This window comes from Nematolebias whitei, chromosome 16, assembly GCF_014905685.2.
Source record: "Nematolebias whitei isolate Nwh7 chromosome 16, NemWhi1, whole genome shotgun sequence".
Lineage (NCBI taxonomy): Eukaryota > Metazoa > Chordata > Actinopteri > Cyprinodontiformes > Rivulidae > Nematolebias > Nematolebias whitei.
In genome coordinates this window covers 15,259,893-15,278,694 of record NC_056513.1, presented here as the reverse complement: position 1 = coordinate 15,278,694, position 18,802 = coordinate 15,259,893, and the positions used below count along the sequence as shown (strand labels likewise).

The window sequence follows — 18,802 nt, the reverse complement described above, 5'->3', positions numbered from 1 at the left end:
CCACCCACAATATCACCATGAAACATTCGACATCGCACAATGAATCATCTAGCTTCCACCACTACCCAACCTAGCGTGCATCTGTCAAAGCACCTGAATCCAAACACCCGCGCAAGCACGCCTGCCACCACCAGATTTCTCCAAAAGAATGCCCAATAGTGGACGCGGGGGCCCACAGACCCGTCCCCCCAGGACACAATGGCAACATAGGGAGGACCGGAGCCACAGACACACAGCGGCCCACAGGCCCGGAGCCCCAGGAGTCTCCCAACAGGGAGAACCGCACCCCCCCAGAGAGGAGCAGAGGAAAGAACCGGGTGACCCCAGCCACCACAATGCAGAGCCTCCAGGAAGCTGCAGCGACGAGCCCACAGGTCCGGCCGGCGACCCATGCCCCCCACAAGTAGATCCGGCCATGGACACCGAGCCCCGAGGCCATACCACCCCCCGGCAGAGCCCCGACAGAGCCAGGGCACCCAGGCCCCGCCAGGCAGCAACCAGGGCAGACCGACGTGCACCCCACCACCCAGCCCAGACACCGAGAGCCACCAATGCACCGGCTGCAAGGGGGTCCCCCGCCAAAGGGGGGCACGACCGGGGGGAGTGGGCCCCACACCAAATGTGGGGCCCAAATTGATCCAAGAGAGGGGGGACCACCAAAAACCCAACCTGAGCAACCAACAGGCACACACGGATAGCCCGACAGAATCTCTGTCGGGCCGACCGCATGCACCATCTACCTGACAGCGACCACAGGCCGGCCCCAGCCCAAAGGGCAGAGCAGCAGGGAGCCGCAGCTGAGGAGGGCCGGCCCCCACATCAAGAGCTAGTTACATCCTAACTGAAGGCCTAGCACGTCTAATCAGTTTGCCACTAAATAATGGTGCTTAAGATTTTAGCCTTTTTTTAATCCAAAGTGTTTGTTCAAATTATATTTTCTGCTCTACCCTACAGACAAACTGAAAACATTGTTTTAATAGTGATAATGCTAATTCCTTTTCATCTCAGTTATTTTCTGGATCTGCTTCTTTCTGTTGGAGTTCACAGGAGCTGGTGTCTACCTTCAGGTTGAGAAGCAGGGGTCCAGGTCACCTAACCTTCCATGTTTTTGAATTGTAAGGGAAGTCGGAGTACTGTAGAAGAAATGCAAACTCTACACAGAAAGGTCTGGGAGTTCAACTTTTTAAAAAATATATAATTTATTCATTTTAGAAAGATTCGGGTTAGAGTAGATCAACTTAAAAACTTCTGTGAATTATGTTTGTTCTTGTGCTACAAGGCACAGAGTCTAGTTTTTGCAGTACATAGATGGAAGGACAGATGCCTTTTAATATTTGTAACTTGGTTGCCATAGCAGACCTGTACATTAAAGTAATAATACAGAATAAAATACTGTAGTAGAATATATATCAACACACAGAATATACAGTAAAATGCAGAATTGTATATAAATAAAACTATCATTCCTCGAAAGAATGCCTGTCGCCCGTCAGCTTGCATGCCAAACTTTTAAACAAATATGTCTCATGATTTGTCAGTGGTTGGAGTATATGTTGGGCATGACTCTCAGCTACTACCACACCCCATTCAAGCTGTATGTCTGCAAACATGACTGAGTTATAGCCCTTTTTATTTAATTTACTGTGGTGGCCTCTTTAGGATGACTTTAATGGATGTGAATCCAATAATTCCTTCCTGAGAGTTTAATTAATATTCATTTTATGGTTTGAGATAACAGACCGACAAATGTGCACGGAGGCAATGAACGGATGGAAGAATGAAATGGATCAAACGTTCAAGCAGGGCAAACCTTTAAGTAGATCTTCGTGCACAACGCACAGTTTAACAGCAAAGGCAATTACAATAATTAAGGATCTGCACCTAAAACAGCCCAATGATGTCATTAGTAAAGCCTATTTCAGTCCTGGTTTTACTTCAGACTGGTTCATGTGAAAATTGTCTAGTTTAACATAAGTGCAATTTTCCCTTTTGTCCCTTCTTGTTCACTGAGCTGGGCACGTGGGGTTCAGATTAATCTGTTTTGTTTTTCATTCTTGAAGTGGGGTTGTGTGGAGCAGTTACGAGCAGTCAGTGTCTTATTTACAGTTGACAGTAGGGAGGGGAAGCGATTTGTGCTGAAGCACCAAAGCAGCTGTAAATGGATGCAATTTTGGATTGGATTCAGATTTATCAGTGTTTACATCTTTGCTCTGGCAAAATACAAAGTCTGCTTAATGATTCAGTGAAAAGCCGAGCAGGTTTGTTTCTTTGGGCATGAGTTTAAAAGTAAAGAAGAAACAACAACTGCTACCTAAAAAAGTTAAATCTGGTCCTCTGGACATTCAAAAATCAAAACAAAGCAAAACAACAACAACAACAACAACAACAAAAAGTAGAAACGTTTCGTCTTTCATCCGAAAGACTTCCTCAGTCTGAGGTGCTGTTTTCAGCTCAGTCTCTTAAATAGCACCTTCTCAGAGTGGATCAACCAGTTTGTTGCTGACAACCAAAACCAGCTGCTCACATGTTGGAAGACCATCAACCTAACAATTGATCGTTAGTGCCCTGATGGCCACTTGCTAGTCACAGAGGGCTGTGTGATACTGGCAATAACAGTCAAGGGCTTAAGATACATTAATTTACCTTAGCTTCGTTCTTCTTAGCTTAATTAGTCTAAGACGGTTTAGGAGAGGGCGGGCCTTATCACCAGCAAACTGGGTTTTTTTTCCACTATGGGAGTGCGCTGTTTGTACGTTTGCTTAATAAAATGACTTTAACGGTCAAATCAGCTGTATTTCAAACATATTCGCTGCCTCGGTGCTCCGGGAGCACACAGAGGGCGGAAAAAAAAAAGAAGGAACGCTGCTCGTTTCTTCGAAATTTAACAAGAAAAGCACTTAAAACAATGATTTGTTTGCTCGAAATTATAGCAAAGGTGTGTCTCAGTTGAACGTTTACTTAATAAATGCACTTCAATGGTCAAATTAGCTGCATTTCGCCGGGGCGGTGCAGCTGGTTTGACGATCGTTCCAAGCAGCGAGCAGAACGAAGGTGGCAGGCTATGGAAAGCCGATTGTGTCATTAATAGCTAGTGAAGATTCTCAGTCATTCAGGACATGGTAAATTCAAATAAGTTCAAGACAAAAACAAGAAAGTGTAAAGTATAATAAATAAAGTCCAGTTGTTTTTGTCTTGAACTTTTTAGAATTTGTTATTATAGCCACATTTACTTATTACTATTACAACGGCATGCCTTATTGCTACTACTACTCTGCTGCCATCAAGTGGCTGAAACTGGTACTGCTCTTTTTTTTCTTCCAGTTAGAATAAATGAAAACGGTCATAAATATGGGGGGAAAATCCATAAATACGTCATTTTGGCCTATAAGTGGCAGTGCGTGCAAATTATGCAAAAAACTGTGACTTATAGGCCAAAAAATATGGTATGTGGTGGAATTTGAATGACACTCTCAGCAAGTAATCGCTTCATAACCATCTACAAATGATTATCACCGCAGCAAGTTGACCTTGGCAAACACAAAAATGGTTAAAATGGTTATTTTTACAGATATTGAGCTAAAATTTGTTGTGGTTTTTGCTGGGAGTAGTTCACAACACATTCTCTGAGCTCTACACGCTGCACATCTTTGCTTAAATTATTGTCATGCAAAACGTCGGGCGATATGCATTCCTGAGCTAATAGTGTGCTCAAAATGAATTTACTGTGTCGACAGAGTGAACTTATAAATCAAATCTTATTTAAATTATTGCTTTGCAGTTTCTTTAAAATAAACAGATTTTTGTATTTTATCGATCAGATTTTATTATAACATGTAATAAAGATTTGCTGGGGTGGGTGTTCTAACAGTTTTCCAAAGGGGGGTTGTAAAAGCTGCTTGTAAACAGAATAAAATGACGTGAATGCTGCTCCAGGAGCCGTTCAGTAGCAGCAACCTCTGTGTATTCAGGCAAGTTGAGGCTTGAATTATGATCATGAGCGTGTCTCTGTCAGCCAAGTGTATACTGGTAATCATCCAAGATGGAGGAATTTCCCAGCAGTCCTCCTGTTGATGTGAAACTGTCCGCCTGCTGTTATCCTGGTGGGTCTTTTTTTGGGCGAGGGGGGGTTGATTTGAGCTGATTTGTAGTTAACGCTGTCATTCAGACAAAACGGGGCGTCAAGCGTTGCCTGGACTGTAGGGCTCAGCCCGGTTGCTAGGCAACAGAGCAAAGACCTCCTCGCCAGGTCACCAGGCCTGTCTTTCAGTGCTGTGTGTACATGTGTGTACTTTCACTAATATTTTGTGTGTGAAAGACAAATTTGTATGCAAAGGGCTTTAAAGTGATACTGTAGTTTTCACTGTTTTCGGCTCCTCTCTCCGTTTTCTCTGACATGCTGCAAACACAAACAAATTTCCACCCCCTCAGATCGCCTCAAACCCAGCTGTGCCCACATCCCTACACACACACACACGTACACAAATTCCTAAATCTGCCCCTACAAGGACCGTCATAGGAAAACTGCAGTCCTGAATCTCTCACTTGTGCCACAATAACATGCTGGCATAAAGAAGCTTTCATCTCTTCTCAAATCTAAACCTGATTCAATCTCAAATCATCCGATTGATTCTGAACCTTTTTCGAACAAGTTGAATCTCTTTTTCAGTCAGAATTTCACCATTTCCCCTAAATCATTCTCATTTCAACTTCTTTTTGTCTTAAATGTCGACAGACTTCTTCTATTTTACTGTCCCTTTTTGGCCCGACTTCCTCTCTTTTGTCGTCTTGCTTTTTTTTTGTTGTTGTCTTTGCTATTTTAGTCACTTCTCACAACCTTTCAGCTCATTTGCATTGCGCAGGGCTTCATTTGAGCAGAGTCAAACCAGCTTGCTGGCAAATGGCAAACTTCACCCCAAGTTAGTGCTGTGATTGATTTTCACCTGGTCACGATATTTGGTTTTCAGCCCAGACGTTCAGAAACACACGAGGTCTCTGTTACTTAACTTCATGAAACCTGTGGAAAGTGCCCGCGGTCGCCACAGCACCTCGTGAAACTATTATGAGAAGGTGAATAATTAAGGATAGAGCGGCGTAATGTCACCCTGTGTGCGTTTGTGTATTTTCTGAGGAACTGGCTCAAGTTACGACATGTTAACGTTTTTATGATGCCTGATGGAAATGTGAACTAAGCGAGTCTTAACTTCATCTTTAGTTGTTGCGAGTCAGTGTAGAGTGGAAGTGGTTTGAATCAGCACCTTATTTTCTGTTGGAGTACAGCTGTAATAAGAGGCTAGACCACCATCATGCAGCTCTTGATCAGGTGTATTTATCTTTATGTAGTTTATTACACATTTCTATTCATTAGTTATTATTTTGTGGATTTAACCTGTCGTTCAAATATTAAGTGTCCAAACAGCTTTGCACTGATTGCTCAGCCTGGAATCAGCCAAATGTTCAGCTTGAAAGGCTTGACCAACCAACGCAGAAAAAAAAATCTGATTAATTTTTCTCTAAAAGGCTAATTCACATAATGTTTTGTGGAGTTAAGAAGACTTGGCTATCAATTTGTAAAACCTGTAAGATGTTGAAAGTCAACTTGGGCACAAAAGTAGAAGAAGCTACAAAAAGGAAACATAAATTTTCTACTCGACAGCTCAATAGCCTCTAGGTTATTCTTTATAGTACAAGCTTCAAGTTAAATCAGGGTTGTATTAAAGTCTAGCCTACATTGTGAGACCTAAATATTCTTTGTTAATAAATTTAAAGTCCAGTTTACATATAAGCACATTTAAATGATGGGAAGCAGCCTTCCCACCACCTTGGACCTCTACACTTCACGATGCAGGGGGAGGGCGCTCCGCATCATGAAGGACTCCACTCATCCTGCACACAGTCTGTTCCAGCCTCTCCCCTCAGGCAGGCGGCTGAGGAGCATTCAAAGCAAGTCCACCAGGATCAGAAACCGTTTCTTCCCTGCAGCTGTCAGATTGCTGAAATTGAGCTGCACTTAATTCAGCTTCATCGTACATTTTTAAACTTTATTTATTATGTATATACTTATACTCTTTTGTATTTATTTATTTATTTAATTGTTAGGTTTCTTGATCTGGGACCTGAGTCTGAATTTCGGACCACAAACATGCAAATGTGAGCTGGTATGACAATAAAAAAATCCTTGAATCCTTGAAATAACAGGAGTTGCTGCACACACTAAAGGTTCAGAAACATGCAAATGAAAAAGACAAAAATAAATAAATGTAAGTGCAATAATAAAATACAGTTGGAATAAAACACAATGCAATATCAAAAAAAAAAAAAAAAGACTTCATAACTCAGTGTGGTTTTAATGCCAAGGAGTAAAAATGAGTCTTTATGCAGGTTTTGAAGTGTTGGTGATGTCTTAAAGGGAAAGTTGTTCCAGAGTTTATGTGCATCTACAGCAAAAGCCTGATCTCCTCAGGTCATCCTGACCTCAGTCACCTTTTTGGACCAAGTGAAAACCTCTGGCAGGCAGGAAGGAGTGGACCTGTTCGGTGACTTTAAAGCATGCGATAAAAACCTCACTGAAACCTGTAATGAACTGGAAACCAGTGCAGAGAAGCCAGGACACGTGAGAGGCCGTGTTGCTTACGTCTCACCTGTCAGGAGTTAAGCAGCAGCATTTCAGACGAGTTGTAAACGAGAGAGCAGCAGCTGCAGCAAAATAAAGGCTGCTGCAGCTGAAGGCATGATTCATTTTCTCTAAGTCTGAACAAAAGAGAAATGCCTTTTATATTTTAAATAAATTGTAGTTTAACTGTTAAGATTCTGTGGCTGTGATGTGTTTCACATACAGGAACAATAAAGTTATTAAATGAATTACCAGTCTAACTCATCAGACACGATCGTAGCTTTTTCCCACCCAACATATTATCAGATATGTTGGATTTGCTTTAAAATGATGACTTGTAGTGTTTGTTTGGAGCTGTGATTTTTTTTTTTTTATGCTTTGAGGTGTATAGAGAATTAAAGGTTAAAAAAAATATTTTTACAGTTCTAGTATGAATGCACAATATTATCGGCATGGTATCTGTTTCGGCCCATATTAGCGATAAATTAAAAATATCGGGCGTCGGTCATTGCGTCAAAATAACTCACTGATATAAAAGGCACTGTTTATATATATATATATATATTTATATATCTGTTTTTGTATGACTGTTCGAGTGTTGTCGTTGTGTTAGAGAGAGAGTAAATGTCATGAATAAATTTGACATTAAACATAATCCAAGTTGAAGTGTTGCATCATTTTCAGCCCACTTTTTGGAATCTGCATTTGTTAGCAGACCAAATTGACAAAGACCACGACGAATAATGTAGTATTTTAATTATACAGCAGAAAAAGCTATGTAGTCTCTGTAAGTAGGTCTAGAGAAAAAAAATAAAAGTTATCGGTATTGGTATCGGTTATCGGTGATCGGACAAATGAGTTTTGACATAGCATATCAGATATTGGCCGATAATCCAGTATCATTCATCCCTAATTTCTAGTTAAAAAAAGTTATGATGTAATTCCTTTTCAGTTGGATTTTATGGTAAATGGACTGTACTCTAGCGCCTTTCTATCTAATCAAGATAAGTGCTTTACAACACAATCTGTGTTCTCGTTTACCTCCACACACACTTTCACACAGCACTCTTCTAGATCTCTGCAAAACTAATCAGAACAAATCATTCTGTAGAGACTAATCAATGCTTATTTAGATCACGTTCATACAAAGATGGGACACACATCGGAGGCAATGAGGGGTTCAGCGTCATGCTCAGGGACTCTTCAACATGTGACTGCATAGTGGAGGAATCGAACCCTCAACTCTCCCATTGGAGAACGACTGCTCTAACCACTCAGCCACAGCCACTTTATTTATAAAATTATCTGTTTTATATTCAGGAGGCGATCATTTCCAGTGACAGAAAGAAAATAACTGTAATCTGGTTCCGTTTTAGAGAAACTTTAAACTTTTTTTTTTTTTACTGTAAAAGTTTAATTATAACTACACAGTCAAATTTTTAATTCAACCAGACCTTAGTGGGGTAAAATAGTCTATATTTCCTGTAGAAGTCAGATTTGGCTGGTTAGAGCATGCCAAAACAAGAGGGTTAACTGGAATCAGACTAAAAAATTGGAAAACAAAATTGGCTTAGAAAACCGTATTAATGACACCTGTGTTTATAAAGTTTTAGCTTTGTTTCATTTACTTTCATAAAACTGAAAACAAAACTTAATTTGCGTGCCATGGTTTTACACAAAGATCTCACACAATCTGTTAGCGCTCAGAGTATTTATTGGGGATGACTTTCAGCCACTACCACACCACATTTGAGCTTTAATTTCTGCAAAATCTGATTGAAATGTAGCAATTTTTGTGGTGGCAAATGTTGACTTGGCAGTGGACATCTTGACTTTGACTCCAGAAGTTAATCAGTTGTAAGCATGAAATGATTACTTTATGAGAGATTCTTTAAATCTTGTTGTGTTTGTGTTCAACACAATGGTACTTCTTCCAGTTATTTAACTGTCACCTGTGGTGTACCACAAGGCTCAATCTTAGGACCCACCCTCTTTACAATCGACATAAGTAATGTAGGTCAGATCATTCATGATGCATCCATACATTTCTATACCACCGACACTGTTGTTTACTGTTGAGCTAAATCAGTTCCTAAGGTTTTCCAGCTTTTACATTCTGTATTTGACATCATCCAGTCAGATTTGTTCCATCTCAAACTGGTGCTAAATGCTGATAAAACCAAAGGAATGTTGTTTTCAAACAGGAAGTCGGTACCAGCTGTCCTTCCTTCTATCTTATCTATGAATGTTGTTCCTTTAGAGTTTGTCGATCCCTACAAATTATTGGGAATCTTGGTCGATGCACATCTCTCTTTTAAGCCTCATGTCAAAAACTTGATAAGGAAATTGAAAGTAAAATTATGTTTCTTTTTCAGAAATAGATCCTATCTAACTCTGAATGCTAGGAAATGCTTTGTAACTGCTACTTTCCTTCTGTCCATTGACTATGGTGACATTATTTACATGAATGCTCCTACAAGCACCTTTCAGTTGATGGATGCTGTCTATCACGGTGCGCTAAGATTCATAACTGTCTGGAACTACCGTACCCATCACTGCACCCTGTATTCATTGGTTAATTTGTCATTGCAAACTTAACACAGACTCTCTCACTGGTACATTTTCATCTTTAAATCACTTCTTGGTCTGTTGCCTTCATACATCTTCTACATGCCACGTTGTCAGTACAGCTACAGTGTGCACTCTCAAGACATCATTACCTGCAGCGTCCCCTCAGTACAGACTGAACTTGGCAAAAGGGCCTTCTCCTATTCTGCTCCTGTAACCTGGAACACCTTTTAAAAGATCTGAAGTGGGATAAGGGATTTTAAACAGTTAAGTTCAATGCAAAAATCAGATGCCAGTTCCAGTTTTTAGTATTTTACCCCGTTTCATGACATAGCTTGTTTTTTGACCATTTATTGTTGTGTGTACCTCATCTGTGTTCTCATCGTGAGTTATTTATGAAGAAAGTATTTGAAGGGATTTGATTCCTTTGCACCAGAAAGAGCACAGATGGGGTGGAGCCATGTGTGTTTGGTTTATAGCATATTGACATCAGTGTCACATATATTTAGAAGCATCCACAGCATCGATACAGGCAAGAAGAAAGACGCTCAGCAGAAAGAGTCTGAAGTGGTAACTTCATATCACACACACACTCTGCCACTGTTTAGAGTTTGTCGATGTGTTCACACACTCACCGAGCTCCTTCTCGTTCAGAGCTGCAATGCACGTCTGAAACAGAGCGTTTGTCTGTGTCGTGTTGAGAAGAACGGTGTTTGTTTCAGTCACCACTTCTTTCAGTGATGTCAAACCGTGACAAGAAACTTGCAGAAGAATTACCTGATGTGGAGTTTGCTTCCATTTGAAGATACTGACGTGGGGAGTTTCCGTTGGCCGATCATGTTATTAGGTGTAATTATGAAACCAAACAGGATGGGGCTGTATTGAAGGTCATCTGTTTTGGAAAAAAATAAAAGGCATAGAGCGAAAAATGAGCCTGAGCATAGGAAAGTTGATTTGTGTGAAGTGAATGTGTCAGAAGTTCTCCGTTTAAACATGTTTGTGCCCCTAATTTGTTACTGTATTTGGCATTTCATAAAACCAGAGGTAAAAGTTGTGTCTTTTTCTGCTTCCTTCCTCCTCAGTGTGCTGTTTTGTGGTTCATAAGCGCTGTCATGAATTTGTCACTTTTTCCTGTCCGGGGGCCGACAAGGGACCCGCATCTGACGTAAGTAAAGAAAGTGTACAAACTGTCTCGTTTTTGAATTTTTCTTTCTTGGCGATTTTTTTTAAATTATCATAATTTATTTATATTTTTTAAGGTCTCTTTAACAGTGACACAGACCTCTCCAGTTGGGTTCAGGTTGCATGTTTAGTCATACATGTGGGTTGTTTTGCAGTTAAATGGTTGTTAATGATGAAATGAGCCAGGTCAGCATTGGCTTTTTGTTTGCATATATGCCACTGGATGAACACACAGTCACACACACTGTGTGCATTTATATTTACAAGGATGTAGACTTTGTCTTTGCTGCTGACATCCAGCCCCAAATCACCCCAGGACATTAGTTAAGGAAAAAATGTGCTGCCTGGCTGCTTCTGCTTAATGAACTGATACCTTTTCTCCTAAGTTGCACACATTTTTGAAGTCATGCCGACATTTATTAATGGGTAACTGTTTTTGTTTGATCATAAGAGCTTCATATTCTATTTTTGTTTTTTTCCCCTAATTTCCCTCAGCCTCTTTTCCATGTTCTTCCACTCCAAATGTTCCTTCTTACTGAAAATTGAAATAGTATAAAATCATAAATACCTTTCACCTCTCTTGTACTGAGTAGAATTACAAATATAGCTTTGTGTTGTGTGCTAAATGTAAAATATGTTGACACAAACATAATCTAATTCTAATTGTTTGCGTTTATTTGACAACAGTTAACAGTTTTTAATGCAAACTAAGAAATAAATTAATATGGGAGCCATTTTTAATATAAAATATTCAGAGAGGATTCTGTTTGGAAAGTACATGTAGCAACTACAGATATAGTACTGAACATGTATTTTTTAATATATCTACTTTATTTAAATAAAGTGTTTCCCTAGTGGAACATCCTTTCACAGATGCTCTTGTACCTTTAGTGAGTCAGCTCATGAAAATCAGAGGTTTGAAAGGAGAGCAGACAGCAGTCTTGACTCATCGGAGTCTAGCAGCAACACTTGTAAAAGTGTCTGTTTTATTACAGACTTCAATAGTACCTTCACTCTGTTTTTTATTTTATTTTTTCCCTGTAGGATCCTCGTAGTAAACACAAGTTTAGGGTCCACACTTACTCCAGCCCCACCTTCTGTGACCACTGTGGCTCCCTCCTGTACGGGCTGATACACCAGGGCATGAAATGCGACCGTAAGTACACGAACCTCTCCATTTGTGTTTATTAGACTGTTGCATGACTGAAGAAGTGGCTTCAAAGGGACGACTAAGGGGTCTCATTTCAAATAGTTCTGAGGTCTGAAACACTGTGCACCATTGATCACAAAGATTTTCCTTGAAGGAAGTTGCAAACTCATTTACTAGTTCATTTGCTTGTTTGAATTTGGCTAATTTTAACAAAAAGTCAACTAGAAGAATTATAGATGTGCAACTTTTTTGGACAGATGGGCCTAAAACTGAGCTCTGCCTCGTTAATTTGATGTACAGTAGTCCCTCGATTATCGCAGGGGTTAAGTTCCACAGCCCCCCAGTATAGAAGAAAAACCACAAAGTAGGAACGCTATATTTATTTTAGTATTTATATATATTTAAGGCTTTATAAACCCTTTCCACACTCTTGCAATGTTCTGAACTCTTAAACCTACGTAATTTTAACAACATACATATATGTACTGTACAGTACTGCAAAATTTTACTCACCAGCTCTACAGACCAGCAGTTCTGTTCCAGTCGGGCTCTGTTCTGGTTCTGCAGACCTACCCTGCAGCGACGAAGCCCAACCCGTCCAGGTTGACGTGCGCGTGGATAATTGAGACTCAGGAACATTTGCGACTTTCCTGCCAGTTCTGTGATCTCAATAGATAGTGTAGATTTGTTTTGCAAAACTTTCCCTCCATTTCAGCAGAAAGCAGCGTCCGGAAGCACTGTTGGCTTCTGGGTAGTGTAGTTCTTTTAAACTGGCGATATAGGCTTATTGAAAGAAAACTACAAAATGGCGGCACCTGTCTGAATTTTTTTTCCCCGTTAACTTTTTATCTCGCATCATCCCAGTCATGTAAAATTAAAGTTGACAATTGTCGAAAGAGCGAATCTGCGAAAGTCGAACCACAAAATAGCGAGGGATTACTGTAAATGTACAAAATATAAGATTAGCACCTCTTAAAATATGTATGTACTCCAAGCTACACTAAGACCAAAGTGCGTTGTCGCCATGTTGAAATGCATGTCTCACCATGCACTTCTGGTGTAGCCTGGAGCACATTCAATAAAAATGATACACTATCTAAGGAATAATTACATAATTTTAAAACTGACTGCAATGTAAAGTTTTCTAAAACATCATTTGCCTGAACTGCTTTTGAACAGTTGAGATTGGAGTTAAGTCAATGAGTCTGTCAGAATTCAACTCAGTTTTTCCAAACTGAAGCTGTTCAAAGAGTAATCTACAGCTGGTAAGATAATAATTGTTTATAACCTTTCCACAAAATCCCACTTCAATACATCTGAGCTCTCTTTATATTACAGTGGTTCTCAGTTAGTCCAGCTTCGGGACCCACCATCACATCTTAAGACAAGCCGCAACCCATTTTACACCTTCTCAGATGTAATAATTGAAAAGATCTTGCAGTTTGAATCAGATATAAAATAGAATATCACAGTATATGCCATAAAATAACAAGTTTAGTAATAAACCAAAACAAACCAGCAAGTGGTGATGGTTGATGTCTTATAATTCTCAGATTGTTCCTCATATTCAGGTGTTTTATTTCCCAGCATTCTTTTTTGCACATTACTTTAAATATTTTGTCAGCGAACCCAAATATGTTCTGCCTGAATTTAGATCAAATGCATCACTTGCACCAATTCCCAGCATGATTTTTGACATTCCTTCAGGCGCATCCTATTTGTCAACACAAACAGGAAGTGCATCTCTGCACACCTGCATTCAGCCGTGACCGTCATTATCTATATTTCCTCTTTGCATCTATTAATAACGGGCAGCACTTGATGGACTTTGACTCAGCCTGTTCATGAATGCACTTCTTTTACATAATTCACCAACATGTTTGTTTAATATCAGAACATATCAAAACAACAAAAAACAACTTTAGATGTCTGATCTATTAACAAAAAGCAGCCTAAAATGAGGAAGTGCTGTGTGTGGAAAACAAAGCACACCTCGAGGGTTTAATAGCTTGAAGTGCCACATTTAGCAGCTTCTCTGTTTTTCCTCATTGTTGTGGAGGAATTCTGGTTCGCTCCTCTCTCAGAAGTCGCTCAAGTGTTAGAAGTGAATATGTTTACTCACAACTCGCAGCAGCTTCCTAACGAGACGAGGTCAGGACTTTAATTGGGTCATTAAAGCACCTCCAACTAATTGATTTTTAAACGTTTGTTTGTAGATTTGCTGCTGTGCGTTGAATTATCACCCTGTTCTTCAAACAGATTTCATCTCAGCTCATTCTCAACCTCCACAGGCCTCACTTTTGACTCTTAACACTTAACTAGCCAGTTTAGCTTCAGCAAAGTACTCGGATCTTTTTTAATCAAAGATGCTTTATATGTGACAACCGTTTCAAAACGAGCTGTACTTGTTTAGTTTTTGCACGTGCCATTGGCTGTAATGTATAACAAGCTGAGGCCTGTTGTTCCTGGTCGGTTTATTTTTGGTCCGAGTTTAAAAGGAAACACGTTCACATCTACTTCTGAAGAAATGGGCAACTTTTAATCTAGCCAGCCATCAACAGTTGCTTCACACTTGTGAATAAATCATTTTATGTAGGATTATGTAGATGAACAGATGCTGAGATATATTCATCATTTAACGCGAGTTCCTCATTTTTCTGGACTGAATAAAACGTGCACTGAATTTAAGGAAATGCAAAGTGAGACGTCATTTAAATTTGACCCATCAAAATGAATGCGGTCATTTATTTACAGAATCAAATTTAACATCAAACATTTACATTAATTTGGCAAATTATGAAAATAACAATATAAGCAATCAATCAGGAAAAATCATACGGCCATGATTTTTCCGTTGCTGCACCACAGACATTTATAAAACTGTACAACTATGATCTTTTGCCCACATGAATGTGGGTGAGCATTTTACACAGACATTTCTAAATATCTGGAAGAATTTCTACTTGATAGAAAAGTTTAAAGATGGGAAGAAGTTTAGAGGGAGTTAAGATTGAATGGGAGGGGAGGAATGTTCGCCAGAACCGACACTCTCCATCAGAAGCCCAGCTCGCCTCGGTACGCTTGGTAGGAAACTTGACCCATTACCTTTCTGATGATAATCAGCAGATATGGTGTTCCGTTAACGCTACCGGTCCAGCGTCTCCTTAGAATGGCTGTAGCTCGTCAGAAGTAGTGGCGAGGCTCTGTTCGACACACATTCACCTCAGTGGAAAATGTTATAATCCCATGGAACTCGGAAGAGCTTTGTTGTCATGTCAGGAACTCCAACAGCACTCCATCAGAACTCCAGAACTCTAGAAGTCTGACAACTCTCCAACTCCGTGAACTCTGTAACTCCGTGAGTCGTAAGTCACTCTGGGTACCTGTGAGTCCGTGTAGACCAGGAAGTACTGACATTTTAAAGACTCTTTCCCGGTTCACTTTTTGGGATTTTTCATTGGTCAGAAACGACCAGAAGGGGTGTGTTTTTGTGACGTAAGAGGTTAGAGACAGTGAGAATTGTTATGGGACAGCTCAGAAATGTTCTCACAGACCGAGAGGGTTCTGTTTTGGCGTGCCTAAGAAACAGGTGCAAAACATCTCTATTTACGTCTGAGAGGATTCTAAAACATGACAGTTTTAACATAACAACTTGTTTTTCGTTTGACTGTAACCTTGTAAACGCACACACTTGCTCATTCAAAAGCAGAAATCAGAAAAATGCATAATTACTCTGCAACAGCTTTTAACATGAGAATAAAAATCATTACTCAGTTAATAAAATTGATTAGTTCACTGCAACATCTAAAATGGTTTGAACTAAGACACTTTGATTATCAACATTTGTAAGATAGTAATGATAATAAAAAGAGAGTGTTCTTTTCACTTGAATCTTCAAGAAAGAAAGTCTCAGGATGGGTGAACCTGTATCTATGTATTCAAATACATGAAATGACAGCTTCTGTCCCACAAGGTTCTAAAGGTCAAGAGTTTTGACCTTAGACTGGGTTTCGACGTAGGCCTAGTCCACTACAATTATTAACTTTAAACAGTTTGGAAATGACTTTATAACACTTTTCAGATGAACAAGCAGCAACAGTTGCTTTTATGAGTTTATTGTTTTTGTTTGTTTTTTTTTCTCCATGGCTCTGCGTTAACACCCACCTGCATGTGTTAGAGCTACAAACTGACCAAACTTCTGCTTTTACAAAGCTGCTCAAACCTGCTGATCATCCGGTAATTTGGTGCATTTATTCAGCAGCACCAGCCTGGATGATGATATATGTCCTCTGCCATTTTAGTTTGATTAAAAACTGTAGGAGTGCACATATTATTCTAACTCTTATTTGATTTACCTCATTTCAAGACCAGATAAATATCAGGATATTTTGTGTTGTGACATGTAAAATCACTTGGGTGTATTTCCCTTTTTTGTGACTGGATGCTGGTTGTTCATTTTAAGACTGATTTATTTGTCATTCATTCATAAACACTACATTATAAAGTTTCTCAATCATCCATCCATTCATTATCTTTACCCACTTCTTCCTTTCACTGGTGTTCATGTCCAGCTATCACAGTGTGAGAGGCAGGGGACACATTGGACAGGTCTCCAGTCCATCACAGGGACACATAGAGACAAACGAGACAAACAACCATTCACTCTCTCACTCACACCTAGGGACAATTTAGAGTTACCAATCAGCCTAACATGCATGTTTTTGGTCTGCGGGAGAAAACCGGAGTACCTGGAGAAAACCCACACATGCACAGAGAGAACATACAAACTTCACCCAGAAAGGCCCCCGGACCGGTATTTGAACCGGCAACCTTTTCGCTGAGAGGCAACAACTCTACCGACTGAGCCACCGTGCCGTGATCCTCAATCATATCAATGCTATTAAAGTTTAGATATTTGCATCTAACTTAATATTAAATGCGTAGAAACCAAAACCTTTTTTTAATACAATTAAAAGAGAACAGGGCTTAATTTGTAAACCGATCCATGCTGGAACGCAAATAGAAGGTGGACCGGCTGGGTGGGGGCGGGGCCTGGGAGTCCTCCCCCAGAAAATTTTGAATAAAGTAGATGCGATTTCCCGCATTTCGGTGTATTCGAACGGGTTGTTAAACATCTACATTTACCTACATTTGTAAACACTCACAACCCCCCCACCCCCACCCCACTTGATGGTTTCGAGCCCACTCCTCTGCTGAACTCACTGTCTGACTCCGCATGTGAAACCTCCAGGCACTCCCCCCCCTCCCACCACTCTTTTAGGGGTGGAGATTTTTTTAAGGGAAGAGGCGGAAATGCTTCACTTGAAGGGGCATATGTCGTGTTGTGTTTAAAATGAGTGTTTATGTAATTATTTTCATTTGGCATATCCAGTATAAGTTTTATTTGTTCAAGGCCGTCATATTTGTTCATTATTAAACCTGAGAGTTACCGGATCCAAGCAAACAGTTACCGGAACGCACCATGTCAAAATAAGAGAGTTTTCGGATCCTGTTCCGGTAGGATCCGGCTCAAATTAAGAACTGGGGATGATGAAAGTTTAGATATTTGCATCCAATAATATTAAATATGTTGAAACCTTAAAACCTATTTTAATACAAATAGGGGAGAACAAATGCAAACATTTATCAGGTACTTGTTATGTGCTTCAGTTGTATCAAATTAAACAAGGTTTACAACAAACTCGTTTTATTTTTACACAGCGTTTCTTTGTACTAAGCTCTAGTAGAGGGCTGAGCTGGGTTCAAACCTGTTTCATCAAATCTGGTCATCACTTTAGGAGCTAGTAAACCAGTCATTGTGTTCATTATTAATTGCGTTTCTGGTTTTAGAGCGTGCCAACTTTAGTTAGTGTTTGTGAGTGGAGCCTATCTGAAGCTGCATGAATGAACGACGTGATCGTTGATCTCTCTGTTGGAGATGTGAGATCAAATTCAACAGAGGAACAGACAGCAGGAGATAAACATCTCACTCTCCACCTCTGCAGGGCAACAACACCACCCACTGATGAGTGGAGCAGAATGATTGGCTTTGTAAATCACTGCCGTCTGCCATCTAGTGGACAAATAGAGCGTTGCTGTTGGCCCACATCAACAGATTTACAAGTTTTATTTTGCTTTTTTTGCATCAGTCAATAAACTACAGACAAATATCTGCGCCACAAAATGTATATTTGATGTTCACTTTCATTTTACCCTTAAAGTAAACATGTTTTTTTTTTGTTATCACCCTACACAAACACATGATTAAAATTTAGTTTTTCTTTAATTTTTCTTGTATGTTTTAGTTAGTTTTTTTCTCATATGAACTCTTGGACTTTTCAATAGATAAGCAGAAACAAAAACAGACTAAGTAACAATACACAGGATCTTTTTCAAAAGAGTCTAACCCGGATAAAGCAGGCCTTTAAAGAAGGAAAACTAATATTAGATTGTGCATGGAGGCAAAAGGTGCAGCAGATGGAGCGGAGACAGGAGGCTCCTTCACTTGTTTCACCTGAATTGGAGTCAAACAAGATGCAAATCCTTCCTTGACCATTCCAGCTCGGAGTCGTCTTGCAATTAAAGCTCCTAATCTAGGACAGAATATAAAATGTGAGGTTTCTCTTAAAGTGTGCTGCTTCTTTGAGATATTATCTGTTTACTAATTATAACCATCAAAAGTCAGTGCAGACTTTTAGGACCAGCTGGTTGTTTGTTTCGTTAGATATCATTCTTATTGTATATAAAATTGATTTGTTTAAAAAAATGAATAAACTTTATAATAGTAAAATAATAATGCACCATTATATTTATTTATTTATTTTGCAGAAGAAGTTTTACACAACTTCAACATTTAGCTGAAAGTTTAACCATTTTGCTGTTTCTGTAATCATCCTTACATTCTGACAATTTTTTTAAATATAAATGTTTTTCTTGCAATTTTTGTTTACAAAATTCTCATTGGTCCTGCTGCGTTTCCAGAACGATGGTATCTGCACAATTAAAATACAAGGCTGCACATTCATTTGTTTTGTGCTATTCTTTGTTCAATCTCTTCCGTTTTAAAGACTCGCTGACTTACTGATTAAAACTGCACTTCAGTGAACCCCTTTCAAAAATGTCTTAAATAGATTTAGCACATGTGTGCTGAGTCAAACTTTAATGTAACTGTTCATTTTTGCCTCTGTTTGTACGTGTTCACATGTCTATAATTACTTAAAGGGATAATTCAGAGCTTTTGAAGAAGGGTTTTGTGAGAAGGTTGTTAACATTATCTTGTTTTAGATGTGGTT

The 18,802-nt window shown here is 39.5% G+C and overlaps 1 protein-coding gene across 2 annotated transcripts in view; it reads left to right on the top strand.

The window, feature by feature from the left end:
* The window catches only part of LOC119422362 (protein kinase C beta type), a 60,566-nt gene that overhangs the window by 21,041 nt on the left and 20,723 nt on the right, over positions 1-18,802 (top strand). For both annotated transcript variants that reach the window (XM_037689723.1, XM_037689722.1), the window contains exons 3-4: positions 10,261-10,343; positions 11,405-11,516. In XM_037689723.1, coding sequence (XP_037545651.1) covers positions 10,261-10,343; positions 11,405-11,516 — 195 coding nt within the window. The remainder of the gene's footprint in view (positions 1-10,260; positions 10,344-11,404; positions 11,517-18,802) is intronic.